This window comes from Brienomyrus brachyistius, chromosome 15 (genome assembly GCF_023856365.1).
Source record: "Brienomyrus brachyistius isolate T26 chromosome 15, BBRACH_0.4, whole genome shotgun sequence".
Taxonomy (NCBI): Eukaryota; Metazoa; Chordata; class Actinopteri; order Osteoglossiformes; family Mormyridae; genus Brienomyrus; species Brienomyrus brachyistius.
In genome coordinates, this window is record NC_064547.1 from 8,190,101 (window position 1) to 8,209,754 (window position 19,654).

General features: G+C 42.7%; 1 protein-coding gene across 2 annotated transcripts in view; it reads left to right on the forward strand.

Moving 5' to 3' along the window:
• Window positions 1–17,656, forward strand: part of LOC125708413 (ephrin type-B receptor 3-like) — a 45,379-nt gene extending 27,723 nt beyond the window's left edge. Inside the window, exons 4-16 of one of the 2 annotated variants that reach the window (XM_048975912.1) lie at window positions 1,222–1,377; window positions 2,614–2,949; window positions 4,189–4,313; window positions 4,633–4,795; window positions 5,294–5,402; window positions 7,026–7,078; window positions 7,267–7,389; window positions 8,446–8,693; window positions 9,197–9,412; window positions 9,522–9,671; window positions 9,764–9,957; window positions 11,834–11,989; window positions 13,368–17,656. In XM_048975912.1, coding sequence (XP_048831869.1) covers window positions 1,222–1,377; window positions 2,614–2,949; window positions 4,189–4,313; window positions 4,633–4,795; window positions 5,294–5,402; window positions 7,026–7,078; window positions 7,267–7,389; window positions 8,446–8,693; window positions 9,197–9,412; window positions 9,522–9,671; window positions 9,764–9,957; window positions 11,834–11,989; window positions 13,368–13,476 — 2,138 coding nt within the window. In that variant the 3' untranslated portion in view covers window positions 13,477–17,656. The remainder of the gene's footprint in view (window positions 1–1,221; window positions 1,378–2,613; window positions 2,950–4,188; window positions 4,314–4,632; window positions 4,796–5,293; window positions 5,403–7,025; window positions 7,079–7,266; window positions 7,390–8,445; window positions 8,694–9,196; window positions 9,413–9,521; window positions 9,672–9,763; window positions 9,958–11,833; window positions 11,990–13,367) is intronic. The other variant, XM_048975913.1, reaches the window with a different exon arrangement.
• Window positions 17,657–19,654: the final 1,998 nt, after the last annotated feature.

A 19,654-nucleotide genomic window follows, 5' to 3' on the forward strand; every position in this document is an offset into this window, starting at 1 on the left:
CTATAGTGGAGGTGCAAAGGAGGACACCCCCCCCCCCCCCATTTTTTCATTTTATAGATCAGACCTATTTGTTTGCTCACGGCAGGCCAAGGTTACGGTCCCTCTGATAAAAAGCGCTCGAGTCAGGCCGTCCCGGAAACGAAGGCGGGGGAGGGGGGGGGAAATCTCCATCGTCGCGCTTTTCTGACTCAATCCGAAGGCCGTCAAACTCATTAATACCCTGTCAGCACAGTGTGAAGACATCCACATGAATATTAATCAATGAGGCCTTTTTCCCTGCTCCCGATTCCCTGCGCCAAAGCACCATCGCCACAATATGTCCCTCACCTCCAGGTTCAGCAAAAATTCTAATCTGCTCCTTAAGTCTGACGCACTATACAAGAGGCTAGAGGGAGAGAGAGATCTGCGAAAAAGAGCCTGCAGGATTTGCATTTTCAGTCCTTTATCCGTCTCTTTTTCTCTCTCACTCTATCAGGAGTGGATGTTGAAGGAGAGCAAGGATGAAAGGAAACGGCTGACTTTCCCCTTCTTAAAACGGAATGATCAGCACTTTCTCTCCTTCAGAAAATGCCTTGCCTTGTTTACAGCAATACCGTGTGCTCCCTCAATTTACACTCAACTTTTAATAGACAACTTGTGGCCTCCTGCAGGTCTCATGTATATAAAACATATATGGAGTTGGTTTGACATGCACTCTTATCGGTTGTTAAATTTAGCAAGTAAGGCTCTGGACTTGGAAAAGTGATGGAAAAGTTTGCTGCTCATTTCCAGGAAGTTGTGTCATGTTTTTGTACTGCAAGTTTATTGAAAATTCCAAGCTGTTCTAGCGACTGCAATATAAATGATGATTTCCTTTGTATAACTCCTCGGAGAAGGATTGGCTTTTGAAGCGACTGAAGTGGATCGTCTTTTTGGTGTTCTAATGCATTCAGGGAAAGTGTGATTTTCCTGGCGTGACAGCAGTTTGGTGCGGCTGGGGCATCCTGGTGGCATTTGGCATGTGTATTACAGCGCTCCTGCATTTATTGGGAGTATGCGAGGGTCTGCATGCAATTTTGCATCATTTTCTTTTATGTTTGCCTGGTCTTTTTGTTTACCCTGAAAGACAAACTCATTAAAAACACCCAAACACAAAGGGTAAAACAAATGAAGAGCAAGGGGATTCGTTAAAACTAGCATCCTTGGTTTATAATGGAAAATATCTTTTCTTCTTCTGTTTAGCTTGCAGTCCTGGAACCTTCAAGTCGAGACAAGGAGAGGACTTCTGCTCTCCCTGTCCCCCCAACAGTCGCACCAGCTCAGGGGCCTCCAACATCTGTTCCTGCCGCAGTGGTTACTACCGTGCCGACAACGACTCCCCCGACTCTGCCTGCACCAGTAAGCACCACGTTATATCCGTGTGATCGGCTCCCCATCAGTGGAAGCAGCATTCACCCCCCTCAGCTGATTAGCATACGGAAAGGCCATTGGTCTCCTGAACTCTTGGAGGCTCTCGCACTTCAGGAACGCATCCATTGGTTGAATGTTATTAGATATTTTCAAGACAGAAACAGTTTATCTTCAATTTGAAAGACCATTTTTTTTGCGGTGAACACACACAGAACGTGATCAGCATCATTTTCAGCCATCATTTTGTCTCTGCAGTAAAACTGAAGACTTTATTGGTTCGATGTAACTACATCAAAAAAAGGAAAATAATGTCTTCAGCGCTTTAGGTTTCTTTGTACTTTGTGTGAATCTTTCACGGAGCTCCAGGAGATACAGTCTTGGTAATTGGATAAAGAATTCCTTTATTTCTGCCATCACCCTTCCAGCAACTTTCCTCCCATAATTTAGGGTAAAAACAGATCCAATCTTACAGCTACTGGCCTCCCAGTATAAACGCCGTAGCTGACGTATAACCTGTGATAAGAACAGAGTAAAAGCTGTTATGCTAAATACAGAACTGTGCCGAAGTTTTAGGCAGTCGAAAAAAATGTTCAAATGGTCTTAATGTTGGTGGAAAACTATAATATTATGTCTGTCAAAGTCTGTCACCTCAGCCGTTTCAAAACCTCTGCTAAAGTCGCGCCAGAATTTGCCTCAAGCCTCCAATCCACCGGTGTGTTTTTTGAGCCGACCACTGGCACACCTCGGATGGCTAATCAATACCTCACTGACCTTTTAAAAACTAATTCAATTAATTAAGTGAGTGGGTGGTGAAATTTAACAAGCCTATGGAACGGCCGAGGTGCCCCTGAGGAGAGGTTTGGGAACTGAAGCGGCGTTCATCTAGACATCCCACAAGTTGTCAGCGACTTTTTGGAGAAAAGAAGAAATTCTCGTTAGTTTTGTTACTCGTGATAGTCATACTTTCTAACGTTAAGTTGTGTTTTTCGTTGTAAGCTGTTCTGTGCTTCAAACATTCCCTCTGACTGCCTGAGACTTTTGCATAGTACTCTATGTAGCATATAATATTAAATCTGTCTCATATAATCAGCGCACAGTATGAGGTTTAGTAATTGTGGTGTTTCGATCTGTGGGAAGGTAGCAGGGGCAAACTAATTAATGTGTTAACGAAGGAAGCCTGTTGTTGCGTTAAATACCCTAACTGCTGTCATCTGCCGCTGGTAGCTGTGCCCTCGGCCCCACGCAGCGTCATCTCCAGCGTAAACGAAACATCTTTGCTGCTGGAATGGAGCGAGCCTCGAGATTCAGGCAGCCGCGACGACCTGCTCTACAACATCATCTGCAAGAAATGTCTGCCCGAGCATGGTGCGTGCACACGATGCGACGACAACGTGGACATCTCCCCGCGCCACCTGGGCCTGACACAGCGGCGCGTGGCCGTCCGCAACCTGCAAGCCCACACGCAGTACTGCTTCGAGATCCAGGCCGTCAACGGCGTGTCGAACAAGAGCCCGTACCCCCCGCACTTTTCCGCCGTCAACATCACCACCAACCAGGCCGGTGGGTATTCCGGTAATCCGATACGCATCAACACGCCCAGAGTCCTTGCATGTCAGGGCCTCTCTTGCCTTTTGTTTGCCCCATGATAAAATGAATGGCCTACGGTAGGCTTTAAATTGATACCCTCACAGTATAGCAGAAACACATAATATGCTGGAGTTAGTGCACAGCACTCGGCCCATCTGGCCTCCCTGTATGGGCTTCTGCTTCCATCTCAGCAACCAGGGATTACAGTTTCACCTCTTCTTTACATTACACCAGATATCTGATATGTCCGTAGGACATGCGACTACGCATTAGGCCTGCTTTTCCTCCACCACTGGCTCAGACACTCTTCGGATCACCCATCTCCACTGCTAAATTTCAGACAAAGCGTCCTGTTTGCTCTGCAGGCCCAATAAAGAGGGTTAGTCGTGAGGTCAGGGGCGGCCCAAACTCCATCTAAACACTGGGTCAGAGGGGTGCAGTGCTTGCACTGCAATAAGATTATTCTGAAGATTCTCCCAGGGTGTCCTAGAATATTCATTCACCTTTTAAGAACAAAAACAAATAAAGGCTCTGCAGAGTTGGGCCACCATGGCTACACGGTACCTAAGATGAAACAGGCCCCTTAATCCTTGGGCTGGGATTACTAGGAGATCGGCCCAGAATGCATTGTCTTTAGGGAGACAACACGGAGGAGAAGAGAATTGAGGTGGTGCAGTTTTAAATGGGAATTTTAGTTTGAGTAGGGAAGGGGGGGGGGGTGTGGATCATAAGAATAAAGAGCTACAAGAAAAGGATCAAAGACACATGCGTAGGAATTAAGGATCCTTTAAAAAAAACATGGCGCTGGAGGGAGAAGATGGCACAGACCTGAAAAACAGAGGGAGAACTTCTACACGGCAGAACATAAAACGGATATAGGAAAACATCTTTACTTTTGTGGGAGAACCGATTTAAGTATTTCTCAGATAAGAATGGCAGTGAAGGGGAATACATGACAGGATGTGTGTGAGAATCACTTTCTACGAAGAAAAAGAGAAGTAGTAAAAAATTCAGTCTATAATTAAATTTGCCCGTTATCTTCTGATGAGATTCTTATATTTTCTGATGAATAGGAATCCAAATATGGAATGGTAACTGGAACACTTGTGTAACGTGGTAATGCTGAAGGCTTATCTGCTTATCTATTTATACATTCATTCATTCATTCATTATTTGTTTGTTTGTTTGTTTGTGTATTATCTGTTATGACAGCACCATCTGCAGTACCTACTGTTCACCTGATGGGGGCTACAGCCAGCACCATGAGTTTATCCTGGTTGCCTCCAGAAAAACCCAATGGGATTATCTTGGATTATGAGATCAAGTACCGCGAGAAGGTGAGCGACAATACAAAACAATGCTGATAATTTTATTGTATCAGTTTTTGTCTTTTATGGATTCATTTTGTTCTTTTCAGAGAATATTTTTTGACAGGTTTTGTTAAAGGTTTTGTCTCTTTGCTCTCCCTCTCTCAACCTTTGAAGAATAAATCCAAAACACTGGGAGAAAACTGACAGGAGATTTACATTTTAGAGGAGAAATGATTGCCATATCTGCATTTGAATAGCGCTAAAGTTGCAAATTAACTGCGGAGAAATTCTCGTCGAGTATCGTAGCAGGGGAAGGGGTGTATGACTGTTGTCTCTCTTGCTCCAGGACCAGGGAGAGGCCATTGCGCACACGATGACTGCGCAGCGCAGCTCTGCCAGGATAGAGGGCCTGAAAGCAGGAACGCCGTACATCGTGCAGGTCCGAGCACGAACCGTTGCCGGTTATGGCCGCTACAGCAGCCCGGCGGATTTCAGCACCAACTTGCAGAGTGAGTTCCCCATCAACGCCCTCCCTGTTTCTGGAAACGGCATTATACTTAAAATAACAATATTCTATGTATGCAGTCTTTATAGTTCTTGTTTTTTTCAGCTAATAACAGGTTCCAAATGTGTCGAGGGAGCTATCCAGGTCATAGATAGGAGATTACGTTAACAATGTACAACTTGCGCAATTTTAAATTTTGCATCACGGTATGTTATCGCTGTATGCGTACGAGATCGCCTATAAGCACCTCCATGATGGAATTCAGTGGGGAGAGAACCTTTGCCAAAGACCCCTAAAACCTGGAGCAGCTCAGAATGTATGATTAAGTATTATGAGCCTTCAAAGAGATCCACAGCAAACAAATAGCAAGATATTATACAACAGAATGTGCATATTGGGGCTTTCCATCTTAAAGATCAGTGGAACTGGCTGCCACAGATGCATGGTTTTTGTTAGTTCTCTTTGCAGTCAATGACCCCTTTCATCCCTTCTGTAACCTCAGGGGACCCGGAAAAGTCCCTGCAAGAACAGCTGCCCCTCATCGTGGGCTCTGCCACCGCCGGTCTGGTCTTCATCATTGCCGTTGTTGTCATCGCCATTGTTTGCTTGAGGTGAGGACCTCCGAAGACCCTGCATCTAAGGGACATTCATTAATTCAGAAGTTTTTTTTTTCCCCATCCAAATTACCGGTTTCATATTAAAATCTTTTCCTCAAATCGAACATGCATGCATTTTTATTAATTCCAAATACACTTAAATACACCTTTGAGTTTTTGTCCCTTTTTAGGCACTGAGATTGCTCTGATTAGTTTCTCCAGGGCAAGCCTGAAGTACAGGGCACCATATTAAAATGCCTTCTGTATATATCTGAAATCAATTTTTAAAATTTCACATCTTGATGTTTTTAACACATGCCAGATGAACTCCCTTAACAGTCCTGCTCTCATTAATTGTATATTATACATGGCTTTGAATCAGCTACAGTATATCTGGACCATTGCTAAGGTTTAAATTTGAGCAGAGCTGCACGTTGCTCTCTCTCATGCAGCATCCGTAGCAGTTTCATACAGTCTCATTTGACACAGTCTCTGCAAGTTTCATGTCAGTTTGAAACTGTCCGTTCGTCAGTGGCCGTCAGGAAAACCATTACGTCATGTGTACGTGAGAGTATCACATAGTTTATGTGCAACAAAGTGAAGCCGGAATCTTGTGGCTGAAATGGCAGACATCTAGATGACCCAGAAGGGAAATTGCTATTGTCCCCTTAAGGCGATTCCTCTGAAAACCCTCAGATCTACATGGGTAATTTCTATGAATAGCCTTCTGGAAAAAAACCATAACCAAAATTGTAAACGAATATAATTGTTGTTGAGGTAGCGTGACTGTTCTTCAACAAAGCTGTAGTAACACCAGTAACAGCAAGTTGAAGGTGACTTGTTCCTAGGAAGATCTTAAGGATTTAAATAAGCATTTTGAACTCGTTATAGCCCGATGGGCTTCTCACTCGCGCTCGGCACTGTGCTTGGGAACGCTGTCCACGGGGTCTCCCTTTGGCAGCCACCTGGCTTTTGCCGATGCAGTGCACATCAAGCACCCTACTGGAAATGATTGCTTCTTTGCTTCAGATTAAGTAACCTTCTCCCACACTTTAATTTTCTTTCATCATTCCACTGTGTTTCTGTTTCGTAGTGTGTTTGTGAAACAGAGGCCTTGGCATATTCTGGAACTGCATTTGAATTGTAAATGAGATGTAAATTACCAGCGGGTATTATTGCCCCGGTTACTGGTTAGACAACAAAAGAACCGCATTAACATCTAATTTCAGCAGCCCTTACTCCCCCGCCCCTCCCTTCCATTAATAGACCGGTACTGAAGAAAGAAATATTAAATGGGGGGAAAATAAAATAAACTGCAGCATTTGAGAGTGTACAGTGGAGTGGGTTAAACAGAACAGTTAAGATTCATTGTCACGTTCATTGTTTGAGGTCTTACTTATGGAAACCCTTTCAGTCACTTATTTTAAGTTACTGTCAAACACCGGTTTTATGACATCATTTGCTTCGTGACCTTCTCAATCTCAGTAGTTAGGGTGTTTAAGACAGAAAGCATTTTTAGTATTGAAAAATGTATTTTTCAATACTAAATAGCTAATATACTAAATACTAAATACAATAGCTGTCATGGAAATTTAAGAATAATGATCATGTGATTGAATCTGTGTGTTCTTACTGCAGGAAGCAACGCAATGGCTCGGAGTCTGAGTATACAGAGAAATTACAGCAGTATAGTAAGTTATCCTCATCTTCATTACGCACGTTTAAATGTCTTGATCCATATTCTGATGTTTCGCTTTGTCATGAGGATACGTAATTGGGTTAACTTGGTTAGTAACTAGATAAGCATGTAGGACAAAGCCTGCTTGATATATTTCTCTCAATGATCAGGGTTCAATGTATTGCTTTGCGTTCTGCACAGTTACTCCTGGAATGAAGGTTTACATTGACCCATTTACCTATGAGGATCCAAATGAAGCTGTCCGCGAGTTTGCCAAAGAAATTGACATCTCCTGTGTGAAGATCGAGGAGGTCATCGGGGCAGGTAACCCATGCGAGGTCCTCAGCGTTAGTGTGAGGACAACTAGACACTTTCAGGCCATAACATTAGAAGGTCACTCCATCATTTCATAGACCTTTAGCCACCCTCTCACTGTTATGACTCTGGGAGTTGTCGGCATCTTCAGAATTCCAGTTCAGCACCTGTCTCATGTTACTTATACCGGTGTTTCCTTGGGGACCCCCTGTCGGTCCATGTTTTGCTCCCTCCTAGCTCCCTGCCAGACAGTTCACATTTTTGCAATCTCCCTGGGAGGGGGGCAAAAACATGGACTATCTGTGGGCCCTCGAGGACCAGATTGGGAAACACTGACTTACCTTCAGAACAGAATGTACCACTGTATCTCCAAGGTTAACATTATGTCTAGTTGACCTAATTGGATATTTCATTTGCACTTAAGCTTACATCCATCCCCTTTTGTGGAGCAGACTGCGGTCTGTATTAATCTACATCCTGGTAATATGGTAGTGGTTGTTAGAAGCTGCAGGATTGCGGTATCCCAGCACCAGCCACCGCTGTCCGTGAAGATTTGAGAAGGAATGGAAGGCAAATGCAACTTGCCCCCTTGCTCATCTAACATCAACTGCTGCCCCTAGTACCTTTAGACTCCTAGGCGTACCTTTAGTGACAAATCCACCCTCTCCTCCTCTCTTCCTGCCTATTTTCTGCCTCCTTACCTGCACATATGCATCCACGTAGGCTCCAGACCGAATCCCCGTAGAACTGCCAAGCTCCTGTCCCCGCCCCGTAATACCTCTCCCTCCATCTTCCCCTCCGATGCCTAACAACATCCACCCCTTCATCCCTCCTTCTCCCCCGCTTTAACTTCACGCCCTCAGCTACGTCTTCCATGTTTTATTTGCACTATAGCCCAGCCCACCCCTGCATCCTGCCCGCCAGCTGGCTCTAGCTGACCTCACAGCCCCTTGCTCCTTAGTTCTAACCAGTGACTTTCCCTTTAATTTTTTCCCTCACTCTCCTCCACTCTTTCCCCTCCACTTTCCCCTTTCTCTTTTTTTTTGCCACGTTCTTCTCTCTCAGGAGAGTTTGGAGAAGTCTGCCGTGGCCGACTCAAGCAGCCTGGCCGTCGGGAAATTATCGTGGCCATCAAGACGCTGAAGGCGGGCTACACGGAGCGGCAGAGGCGGGACTTCCTGAGCGAGGCCAGCATCATGGGCCAGTTCGATCATCCCAACATCATCCGCCTGGAGGGAGTGGTCACCAAGAGCCGGCCGGTCATGATTGTCACAGAGTTTATGGAGAACGGTGCGCTGGACTCATTTCTCAGAGTAAGACGACCTACAGCCTGCAGTCACAAACCCCCTTCTTCATCTCATGTCTCAAGAAAGCTCTGAACAGATATTTTTGTCATAAGCCAATCACAGTTTTCAAGAATCAGCTCTAAATATTACTGCCACTGCAACTTCTCATCAACATAAACCACAGTCTATGAACGCTGTCTGGCTGAGGAGAGCAAGATGGGGTATATAAAAAGTACCTTGTTTCACCATGGGGATAATAACATACCTGCATTCTAGTCTGGTTTTGAATCCATACAACAATATAGAAGCAGTTTGCCCATATTTTACTCTATTTAACAAGGCCCTATCCCTACTGCTATATGGCTCTGACAAACACGCTCTCTTTCTCTGACATTTAAAGGGGAGTTCAACAATAAATCAGTGCCTCACAGGAATATTAAGCGAGTAATGACTGGGAGTAGGAGAGAGTAAAGGACAGAGATCTCTGGATTGGATGAGTGTGTTTTATGAGCTTCGGGTTTCCTTCTTAGATGAACGATGGGCAGTTCACCGTGATCCAGCTGGTGGGGATGCTGAGGGGCATTGCAGCTGGGATGAAGTACCTGTCTGACATGAACTATGTCCATCGAGACCTTGCTGCCCGCAATATTCTGGTCAACAGCAACTTAGTGTGCAAGGTGTCTGACTTTGGCCTGTCCCGGTTTTTGGAGGACAACACCACAGACCCCACCTACACAAGCTCACTGGTCAGTTTCCTTTTTCCCTTGTACCTAAGCACAATTTATGCGTACTTTTGAATAGCATTACCACTGCTTGTATGTAGCTCTGCTTCTGACAGTATGTTTGCGTGTGCAGGGGGGAAAGATTCCAATTCGCTGGACGGCACCCGAGGCCATTTCTTACAGGAAGTTCACCTCAGCCAGTGACGTGTGGAGTTACGGAATCGTGATGTGGGAAGTGATGTCATATGGTGAACGTCCGTACTGGGACATGAGCAATCAGGATGTGAGTGAGACATGTGTTCACCTGCAGTTTTGCAGTAATTTCTTTCATCCCCTCATGAATCTCAATCGTCGACTTTGTCCTGTCTCCCCCAGGTGATCAATGCCGTGGAGCAGGATTATCGACTGCCGCCGCCTATGGACTGCCCGACCGCGCTCCATCAGCTGATGTTGGACTGCTGGGTGAAAGAGAGGAATCTCAGGCCCAAATTCTCGCAGATTGTGAACACACTGGACAAGCTCATCCGCAACGCGGCCAGCCTGAAGGTGGTCAACAGCACGCAGGCAGGGTGAGCGAGACAGGACCGAACACGTCCAGCACAATAAGCGTTTCGTGAATCACAGCGAATCACAAGCAACACATGGGTACAGCACAGACATAGGCAACACGATATAACGCAATCCTGAGAGATTACTGTATCTCTGTATCACATTATAGCTGAAGGCAGATGTTGACACCTATTTCTTAGAAGCCTTTTAATAAGCAAACTATACTTCAACTAGCTGTCACTTGATTTTATAAAATGTATTCCTGTCTCCCTATGGATTTGTTTCATACCATGTACAGTAGCTGCACAGGTGGGCTGTTATTTGCACATAAATGGTAACAGATGTTAAGTAAAAATTCTGTACTCTTTGATGGTCAAAATGAATAAATACATCCAAGTGTATCATTTCCCATTCATATATGTAGCAACGTCCTCGCTTGTACTTAGCGTTGTCTAAAATAGGTGTAGGGTAACTTATCATCAAAAGCTTTGCAGATGTTCAGTGTATCTACACTGAGGAGTCCATGATAGTGAGAGGTCCTTCATCAGTGGAGAAATACATCTTATGTATGACCTTTTTATCCATCCATCCATCCATCCATCTTCTAACCGGTTCTCCAAGTTAGGGTCACAGGGTCGTATAATCTATACTGTTGAGCGGTAAAGGAGCCAAAATTAAATTCATCATCATCAGTCTCTGATCTAAATTTAGTGCGAACTTAACATCATTATGACCCCAAAGCAACATGGCATAAAGAACCTTTATCGTCTCGGGGATGAGTTAGTCGATTGTGACAGGGAAATATTTCGGACAAAAGGGGATATTTAGGATTTCCTTTGCATCACTGAGTAAAGGTTAATAAGCTGTATTAAGAGGGGGAAAACAGATGTGAGCACTTTTAATTAACTAGTGAGACTTAAGCAGTGAGTGTACCTACTCCGAAGCAATGAGCGATTAACTGCCGTATGTGTGGACAAGGGTCCCTTTATATCATGAGGGCAGAGTGGTATGGGAACAGGTGTGAACTTATCACTATAGCAACACAGTTAATGCATGTAACCGGCCACATTTACGTTTTATGAGACCTAGAGGTATATTTGCTCTTATCTTCCAGCCCTATGGGAAATGTGACATCGGCGGTGTTTGCTGGTAGGGTCAAAACTCACGACAGACTCTGTGCTAATCGGCGCCTGTCCATGGGCGACTGCAAGCTGTCCTTTCAGCAGAGAACCAGTTCTTCAAAGCATAACTTAAGGCAACCGTGACAATGATTCATTAAGGGTCCTTTTCTGACAGCCTTGTACCTGAGTGCCATATCTTCAAAAAAGCAGGGTTATTAAAAAAATTTAAAAAAAAGAACATAAAACCCCCCATCGTTCTATACCCCGCTCTACAATAGAGCTTCTGTATAGTATTATTAACCTTTTTTAAGCCTAATTTTTAATATAATGCCATCAAAAGGCAACCAGGACCAACAGAGCAGAGAGGAAGTACAGTAGTGCCCTTTCTCTCTCACTCCTTCCCTCCCACTTACCCTCTCTCTGCAGGCCCATTATTTACTATTTTTCATGCTGTTTTTTCCTTCTTCTTTTCATTAAGCTGTATAATGATGTGGATAATTACTTAGGTCTATTTAAGTTCCCTTTCTTCAGTAGATGAAATTGGATTGAATACTTATTCTAATGCACTGGCTTCCCTGTAAGTGAAAAGCCATCTGTTTGTCTGTCCAGTCCAATGCCCCTAGTGGAAGTGTACGTATGTAATCAGTGATTCTACAGATTGGCAGAACGAACAAGGCGTGGGGGGTTAAGGTTCTATGGTGGGGACAACTTTGTTCTAATACCTTCTCTCATTCTCCATCTATCTTTCTCTCTCTGTCTCTTTCTCCCACCATAGGGTCTCCCAGCCCTTGCTTGACCATTGCATCCCAGACTTTACAACCTTCACCACTGTGGGCGATTGGCTGGACGCCATCAAGATGAGCCGTTACCGTGACAACTTCATTAACGCCGGCTTCACCTCCTTTGATTTAGTGGCACAAATTACTGCAGAGTGAGTGCAACTGGCGGGTGATGTTTTGGGCAGCACTGCTGCATACTCAGGAGAAACAAAGATAGATAAAAATCGTATAATATGGAAGTAGGTTTGTAATTGGCTTGAAAGCCTGTTGTCTGGTTGAGAGGTGGAATATGGAATGTTTTTGAGGTTCTGATATTCATGCTAAGGAGGAAGTAGGTAGCGTAGTAAGCGGGAAGCGGGACTTTTTCTCTGAAGGTTAGAATTTCAAGTAGCAAGTGGCCCCCTGTTGCTGTTCCCTTGTGAAGAAATTTTGCGTAGAATGGAATCAGTAATATGTTGTACAAGCTGGTTTTTTACAACTGGTTTAGCAGAAAATCCTCATTAAAACATTCCCTCTTGAGAAATGTGACTAAATCTGAAGAATGTTTGCACATTTACTAATTTAAAGTGTATCCATACTGGTGCTTTCTCTGGAGAAAATGGTGCCTGTATGCTAAAGATTAAACTGCTTCTTACCAGATCACTAACAGATCATCTTATCCTTGTGATTTTTGACAAGGCACTTTTATTAACAACTGAAAACACCCTCGTATACAATTGATATAAACAAAAACAAAGGAAATGAAAAGAGGTATGAACAAAATAATCTTGGAAACAAAAAAATCATTCTTGTTATGAATTGGAAATGCAAAAAAGGAACATAAGGAGTTCATTTAGGATCAAATAATGAATTGGATGTAATGGTAATAAATACATCAGCCTTATTGGTTCGAGGATTGGAGATGGAGTAGAGCAATTTATTTCAATTTCACAGGCTAACAGGTGCAGCGTGTGAGCTGGTTTCTGTGGTTCTAAATGCCTGGTAATTCTGCTAATGTTCTTCATTTATTATCTCATCCCCCAGTACTGGGTGACAAAGCAGAATAGGGGAAATATGAGAGAGATCCATGTGAAATCCCAGTGGTAGCCTGTGCCGGGAGAGGCAGGCCCACTGTCTGAGGACCTCACAGGCTTAATCACTCTCCCAGACGCCACTGTTCATTTGCTCACCTGTTATCTGCTGGGAAAAACAAACAGAACTATGTGCAAATGTCACTCCTGTGTGTGTGTGTGTGTTTTTTTTTCTTATTTTTTTTTAAGTGCTCCAGCACTATACCAACACATAAGCACAAGATACATTCTTGACAAATTGCAAGATATTTCAGCATTTCCCAGAAACCTCTTCATATGAATTCTGTCCGAGGTAACTCTGAGGAGTAAAATGTGGCTGTGTTTATATGCGTACACTTCTGTTCCCCAACTGAACTCTGTCTTCATCAGAAAACTCGGTTTTTGCTGATGGGCTTGAGCGTTGCAGGGATTTCTCTGACATCCATCTCCTCTCTCTCTCTCTCTCTCTCTCTCTCTTTAGGGACCTCCTGCGGATAGGAGTAACATTGGCAGGCCACCAAAAGAAAATTTTGGGCAGCATTCAGGACATGAGGCTACAGATGAACCAAACACTTCCAGTCCAAGTCTGAGAAATAAGGGGGAGGGACTGTCCTGGAGAGAACCAATGGGAAACCCCAGCTGCCTGACCGTCTCTGCCAATCAGAAAACTGGCTTGCAGTGCCTCAGACATTTCCCCACACTTCCTGTTTTTTATGTTAGTACTGCATTTCCACCTGATGGACATTTATTATGATTCTTTTCTAAATTTTTTTGGAACTCACATCCCACGCGTGCCTCCCGGGGTCTGGCTGGGGGTGCCGTTTGCATGCGTGTGATTTGTGTGATCTGTGCAGTTGGCAGCAACGTCTCCGATTCCCTGATCTGTACGGCTTCCACTGATAACCCCCACCCACGTCCCCCCCAGGTTTCCCAATCCATCAGACAGAGACCACATATGGATCACACTAAATGCAATTCGAAGAAAGAAAAAGGAGCAAGCACGCTTCCCTGATTCTGATGGTTTGCAAGGCAAGAACAGAAACCAAAAAACTCTCCATTAGTAGCAAATTTTTTGTGTATATTCCCATCTTCATATTGAAGATGCTATATTTATAGGTGACATGCCAGAGCAACAAAAGGGTGTGGAAATGGACTCGTTTGCTCAGTCATTGCAGGAGAGCATGTTAGCTGGACTTGCCACAGAGCGGAACAATCCATGAAGACAAAGCTAAGGTTGGTTTGGAACCTCACAGGCTTTTTTCTTAGTGATGTACATGCAGTTTGCTTGTTTGTTTACCAGGGGTGAGTCTCCCAAAGCCTTCTTAACACTACGTTGATGTAAGTTCTAGGTTAAAAGTAAATTTACGAACGACGTAGCGTTAAGAGAGCTTCGGGAAACTTGACCCAGCTTTTTTTCTTTGTTTTCCTGGGAGAGTTTTCCTCTAAGGCGGCCAGTCGCTTCAGTGTGTTTCACGGGGTCACGTTCCCTCCACCAGGACTGGGTGCACTTCTGGGAGTTGAGGATGGTGCGTCACAAATATGTTGACCAGGCCCCTCTGTCATTCTTATGTGAGAGTGTAACGGTTTGCAGAGAAATACTGTGCAATACAGCTTCATATAGGCATTCAAACTAAATACCTGCATGAATTCCGTCGTGATAAGGAAGTCCTATTTCCGTGATCGTCATTGAACCATTATTCCATTATAAACATGCTTATTGGATCCAAAGTCAAGCAAGTTCTCAAGTGTATACACATTGTTTATGGACTGATTTCAAACGGAGATACAGTTTTCTTCAATTACAAGGATTTACAAAATTCAGTTCTTTGTTTGTTCAATTGTATTACCAGTGCATTCGTTTCTTCCCTTTTCAGTAAACAGAAGAAAATTACCTTAAGTTCTTTTCATATTTCTGTTTGTCCAAAACAGCCTGTTCACATTTTGTAACTAAATAGATAAATAACATGCAACTAAAATAGGTATATATAAAAAGCTGAACTTTATTATTATTATTATTATTATTATTATTTTAAATGAGATGCCATTGATGTGTCGACTGGAGGAAAAATCAGCGAGATAAGTTTGGGGGAGGGTTTGGTTGCATGTTAGTGTGTCTGGGGAGGGGCAGCAAAAACAGCTTCCATAAGAGCAAAGACCTTGCAGCTACTGAATATCCCAACTCTGGCTCTATAAGTACGAGGAAAACTATGCGGAGGATGTTACAGTGTAACTCATCTTTATTAGGTTAGATGCAAATCCACTTCAGCCAGTATCTACTATGCTTAAGAGAACATAAGGAGCGTATTGCAGTAAAGCACTTAGCAGTACGCTTTTGTTCCCCTGAAAGTCTGGTAACAGGTGCATAGATACGCCGTTCCTGGACGCTGTTACTTTTCAGCTCTGTCCAGTTTGCCATTTGAGAACCGCCCTTGTAGATCTAGGTACTTGATATAGGAAGTGTTTGTGGCAGCAGAGCAGCATCCCGCTAAACTACGGAAAATTCCAGAGCTCAAGCCCTTTGCGTAGCCTAACGCCCCTCGGCCTTGTGGCAGCCAAGTGCAGTTTTTGACTCATCAGCTACCCCCTGGCCCAAGCTTGTCAAAGTGATTAACGCAGCAAGGAATTCAGCACTTGCAGGAATATATTTACAGCCAGAGACGGATTGCTGGCCCGCGGATATCGGTCTTATTTTTTGCCCGGTTGCAATCGCCCGGTTTCATTCTGTCTTGGGCCGATTAGAGCGGTAGGCAGCCTGTCTGATGTTTACAGGTTTAGCTTCAAACATGAAAGATGGAACAAAAGAAAGATAACAGCTGCCTGACATGGACAGTACAGCATGCAGAGGGAGAGGAAGCGAACAACAGCTTCCTCTGGCTCGGCCAGTATGGCTGTTCAGCAAGATCCGTAATTGTTTTTTGGATTAACAGACACCGATGATATTCTGCATTATCATAGTACTTTCTTACAGGTTTCATAAGAATATATTGTTCCCGTCTAACTCCTTTCTTCACGATCCCTAAGTTTCTTAACTTTCCGTGGGACTTTAACCACATTATGCAAAACCTTTGTACTCCCGAACTAATTAGATTCTTCATTTCCCAGTTCAGATAAACCATCATACCATTACTTGAATCACATGAAAGGGCTTACTAACCCACTGAAATTGCACCCTGTAATTATAAGTTAGATTGAATAAGCATTGTTTACTTACAAATTTAAATAAAACCAAAATATTAACATTATGAATACAAAACGCAGCACAGCAAAGGTCTGACAATAACAGTTATGATCTTACAGCATCTTGTATCTGTTTTTACTGAAATATATATGATATATATTTTTAAAAGGTGTAATATCACATTTTGAAGTCAATACAATGGAGAGAAAGATAATCTGCTTTCCCGTGTTCCTCCTCCTGTGCTGAACTGTGCTCAAAATCTTTTTTTTTTTTTTTTTTTCTGGGGGGGGGGGTGACTATGACAAAATGAGCAGTGACCAGTTTCTCCTGATGTGATTTTATAGAAGAATTATATAGAGTTATATAACTTAAGGATATTCTTATATATTTTGAAGAAAAAAAAACAATTTTAAAAACCCCAAATATAAGGTATCCTAATAAAAGGTACTCTGATTTTATCGTGCTCATAAGGCAAAAACAAATGACACAAATTTTAACCAATCAAACAGCCATTGTCCTATTTCAACAAAATTCATATTTGATATTACAAGGAGAAGTTCTACAAAACTGTCATCCCTTGCTATCCGATCATGGAAAATCATCCAGGTCAGCGTGAGCAAAAAAATGTTTTTATGGTTGGTATGAGCTGCGGAATATGATCCTAAAGATGTAAGCTAAATATTTCTTATTTTTCCAACACAACTAATGGACATTTGCGCTGCAAAACAAATGTGATGCAAATGATTTGCCAAGTGAAAATGAAGCGCAGGATTCTATTCCTAAGCTACAATGTGCAGAATCTGCCCATTTTTAGCAAAAATATTATTAGTTTATTTTTATGGTTCGGTAGACCTCAAAAATGAATACAAAAACAAAATCTAAAAAAAAATTAATAAAAAAACTTGTGTTTAATCTTTTATGAGGAATAAGAAACAGTTACATCAGACTTTAAAATAAGTCAGATAAACAATTTTCTTGAAATTTTTAAAATGTGTAAAAAATTGTACATCTTGCTACTTTTTTTTCTGTTTATACAACAGATTGAGAAATGCTTTCTAGTCTTTCATCCAATGGCTATGAAACCTGTTGAACCTTTGTTTTGTGTAACTGTGGGCTATACAGACTCAAAGTTATTTTCTTGGGTGCTTGCAAACGAATGATGAAGGAGTTTGTGGATAGCAGATAAAGGTGCTGGTATTATGAACTGATATCAAATTTCCCTCCTGTGGCAAGAGTCTTTCTTTGATTATAGGCTGGTTTGTGTCCAAAATATCTGTCTGTCCCATTATTTTCACATTATTACTTTTACATAGTTTTTTTTTCTGTTACTGAAAGAAATATTGTAAGGAATACAGTGAAAATGTTTATTTTCTAGTCCCTCATCATACACGATGCCAGAAAGGAAAAATGTTGAGTACTGTACCTGTATAGTAAAGGATAAAGAACATTTAGAGATGCAATTTTTTTCTCTTTGAAAACATTGAAATGTATTTAATGTTGAAGACAAACACAAGTGGAAAAGATGCATTCTTGTAGAAATATTTTTAAAAGATCCTTTTGCAATTAAATTATTTAAGAAATATATATATAAATTTAGTGTCTGAGTCTTATTTTAATTTCCATGATGCATTTTCATTATTAAAGGTTTCAAAAAGAATACTGTTTACCTTTCTTTACACACACACACACACACACATATTATTAAAATGATATCTGGAGAATGTGCATGGACAGATTTTGGACTTTTATGAACAAAGTTAGAAAACCTGTTGGAAGATGCTTAAATAAGATGGATGGGTGTCTCTTCACTGAGAAAACTGCTAAGCGTATGCTTTAATATTGTTAAAACAAAATTAGGGTAGCATGTTTAAACTTGAACCTGCCCAGGTGTGGTGACTCTATAAACTCTAATGTGAAATTTCGCACATACACTATATGGACAAAAGTCCTGGAAATTACATCTACAAGAATTTTTATGACATCCCATTCAAAATCCATAGGCATCATCTGAAGTTTGTCCACCGTTTAAGCTATAACAGCTGCCACTCTTCTGGGGTGGCTTTCCACAAGATTTTGGAGTGTGTCTGTGGGAATTTTTGCCCACTCACCCAGAAGAGCATTTCTGAGGTCAGATACTGATGTTGAATGTAAAGGCCTGGCTTGCAGTTCAGTAAGGTTGTGGTCAGAGCTCTGTGTGAGTGAGTCACATTCTTCCACACCAGACTCACCCATATACGTTTTTAGGGACCTTGCCTTCTGCACTGGGGCACAGTCATGCTGGAACAGAAAAGGACCTTCCCCACACTGGTCCCAAAAATTTGGAAGCATAGAATTGCCCAAAATGTCTTGGTATGCTGAAGTATTAAATGTTCCCTTCACTGTAAATAAGGGGCCTAACCCATCCCCTGAAAAACAACCCCATACCATTATCCATCCTCCACCCAATTTTACAGTCAGCACAATGCAGTCAGGCAGGTAACGTTCTCTTGGCATCCGCCAAGTCCAGACTCATCCATCAGACTGCCAGACAGAGAAGCGTAATTCATCACTCCACAAAGCATGTTTCCACTGCTCCAGAGTCCAGTGGCGGTGTGCTTTACGCCACTCCGTCTGATGCTTGGCATTGCTCTTGGTGATGTGAGGCTCGCATGCAGCTGCTTGGCCACGGAAGCCCAAATCTTGAAGCTGCTGGCGCGCAGTTTTGGCTGGGGTTAATGCCAGAGGAAGTCTGTGACTCTACAATTACTGAGTCAACTGAGTGACTTTTACACACTATGAGTCTCAGCACTCCGCAGCCCCTCTGTTACTTTACATGGCCGGCCACTTCATGGCTGAATTTCTGTTATTTCTAAATGCTTCCGCTTCATAATTATACCAGTTACAGTTAAGCGTGGAAAATCAAGAAATTTCACAAACTGACTTATTGCAAAGGTAGCGTCAAATACAACACTTGAATTCACTGAGCTCTTCAGAATGACCCATTCAGTCACAAATGTTTGTAGACCTGACTGCATGGTTAGGTGCTTCATTTTATACACCTGTGGCAATGGGTCTGAACGAAACACCGGAATTCAGTGATTAAAAGGTGTGCCCCAGTACTTTTGTCCGTATAGTGTATGTACTTAGGGTTACACCAGGCAGTGATAAATTCCTTGTGTGAGAGCGTTTTAAATACCTTGTTAAGCAGCCCTCACATGTTAGGATCCTGTTTGTTAAAGAGCCAGCTTCCACTGCATTGAGACCTGAGCACAGGACAAAGCATAGGCTGGGCTCTTTTGGCTTTATAGTGCTCCTGTGGAGAGTGCTCTCTTTTACACAGGGCATGTGGCACCGGCCAAGAAGGCCACACATTTACACTGCTATTCACCTGAGTTTAGGCTCACTATGCAAACCATTCTCAGATGCAGGGAATCAGCCAGTTAAATACGCCAGTTCTGTTATCAGAAGTGATGTTTGGGGCATGAACGTCAAAGTGGTTTGGCTTCCATATTAAAACATTAAGCTTTTTTTGATACAGAAATGTTTTTTGATCCAGATTTTGATTCTGTTTACTTCTGTCTGTTTCAATTGTCCATTATATTATGCACTCT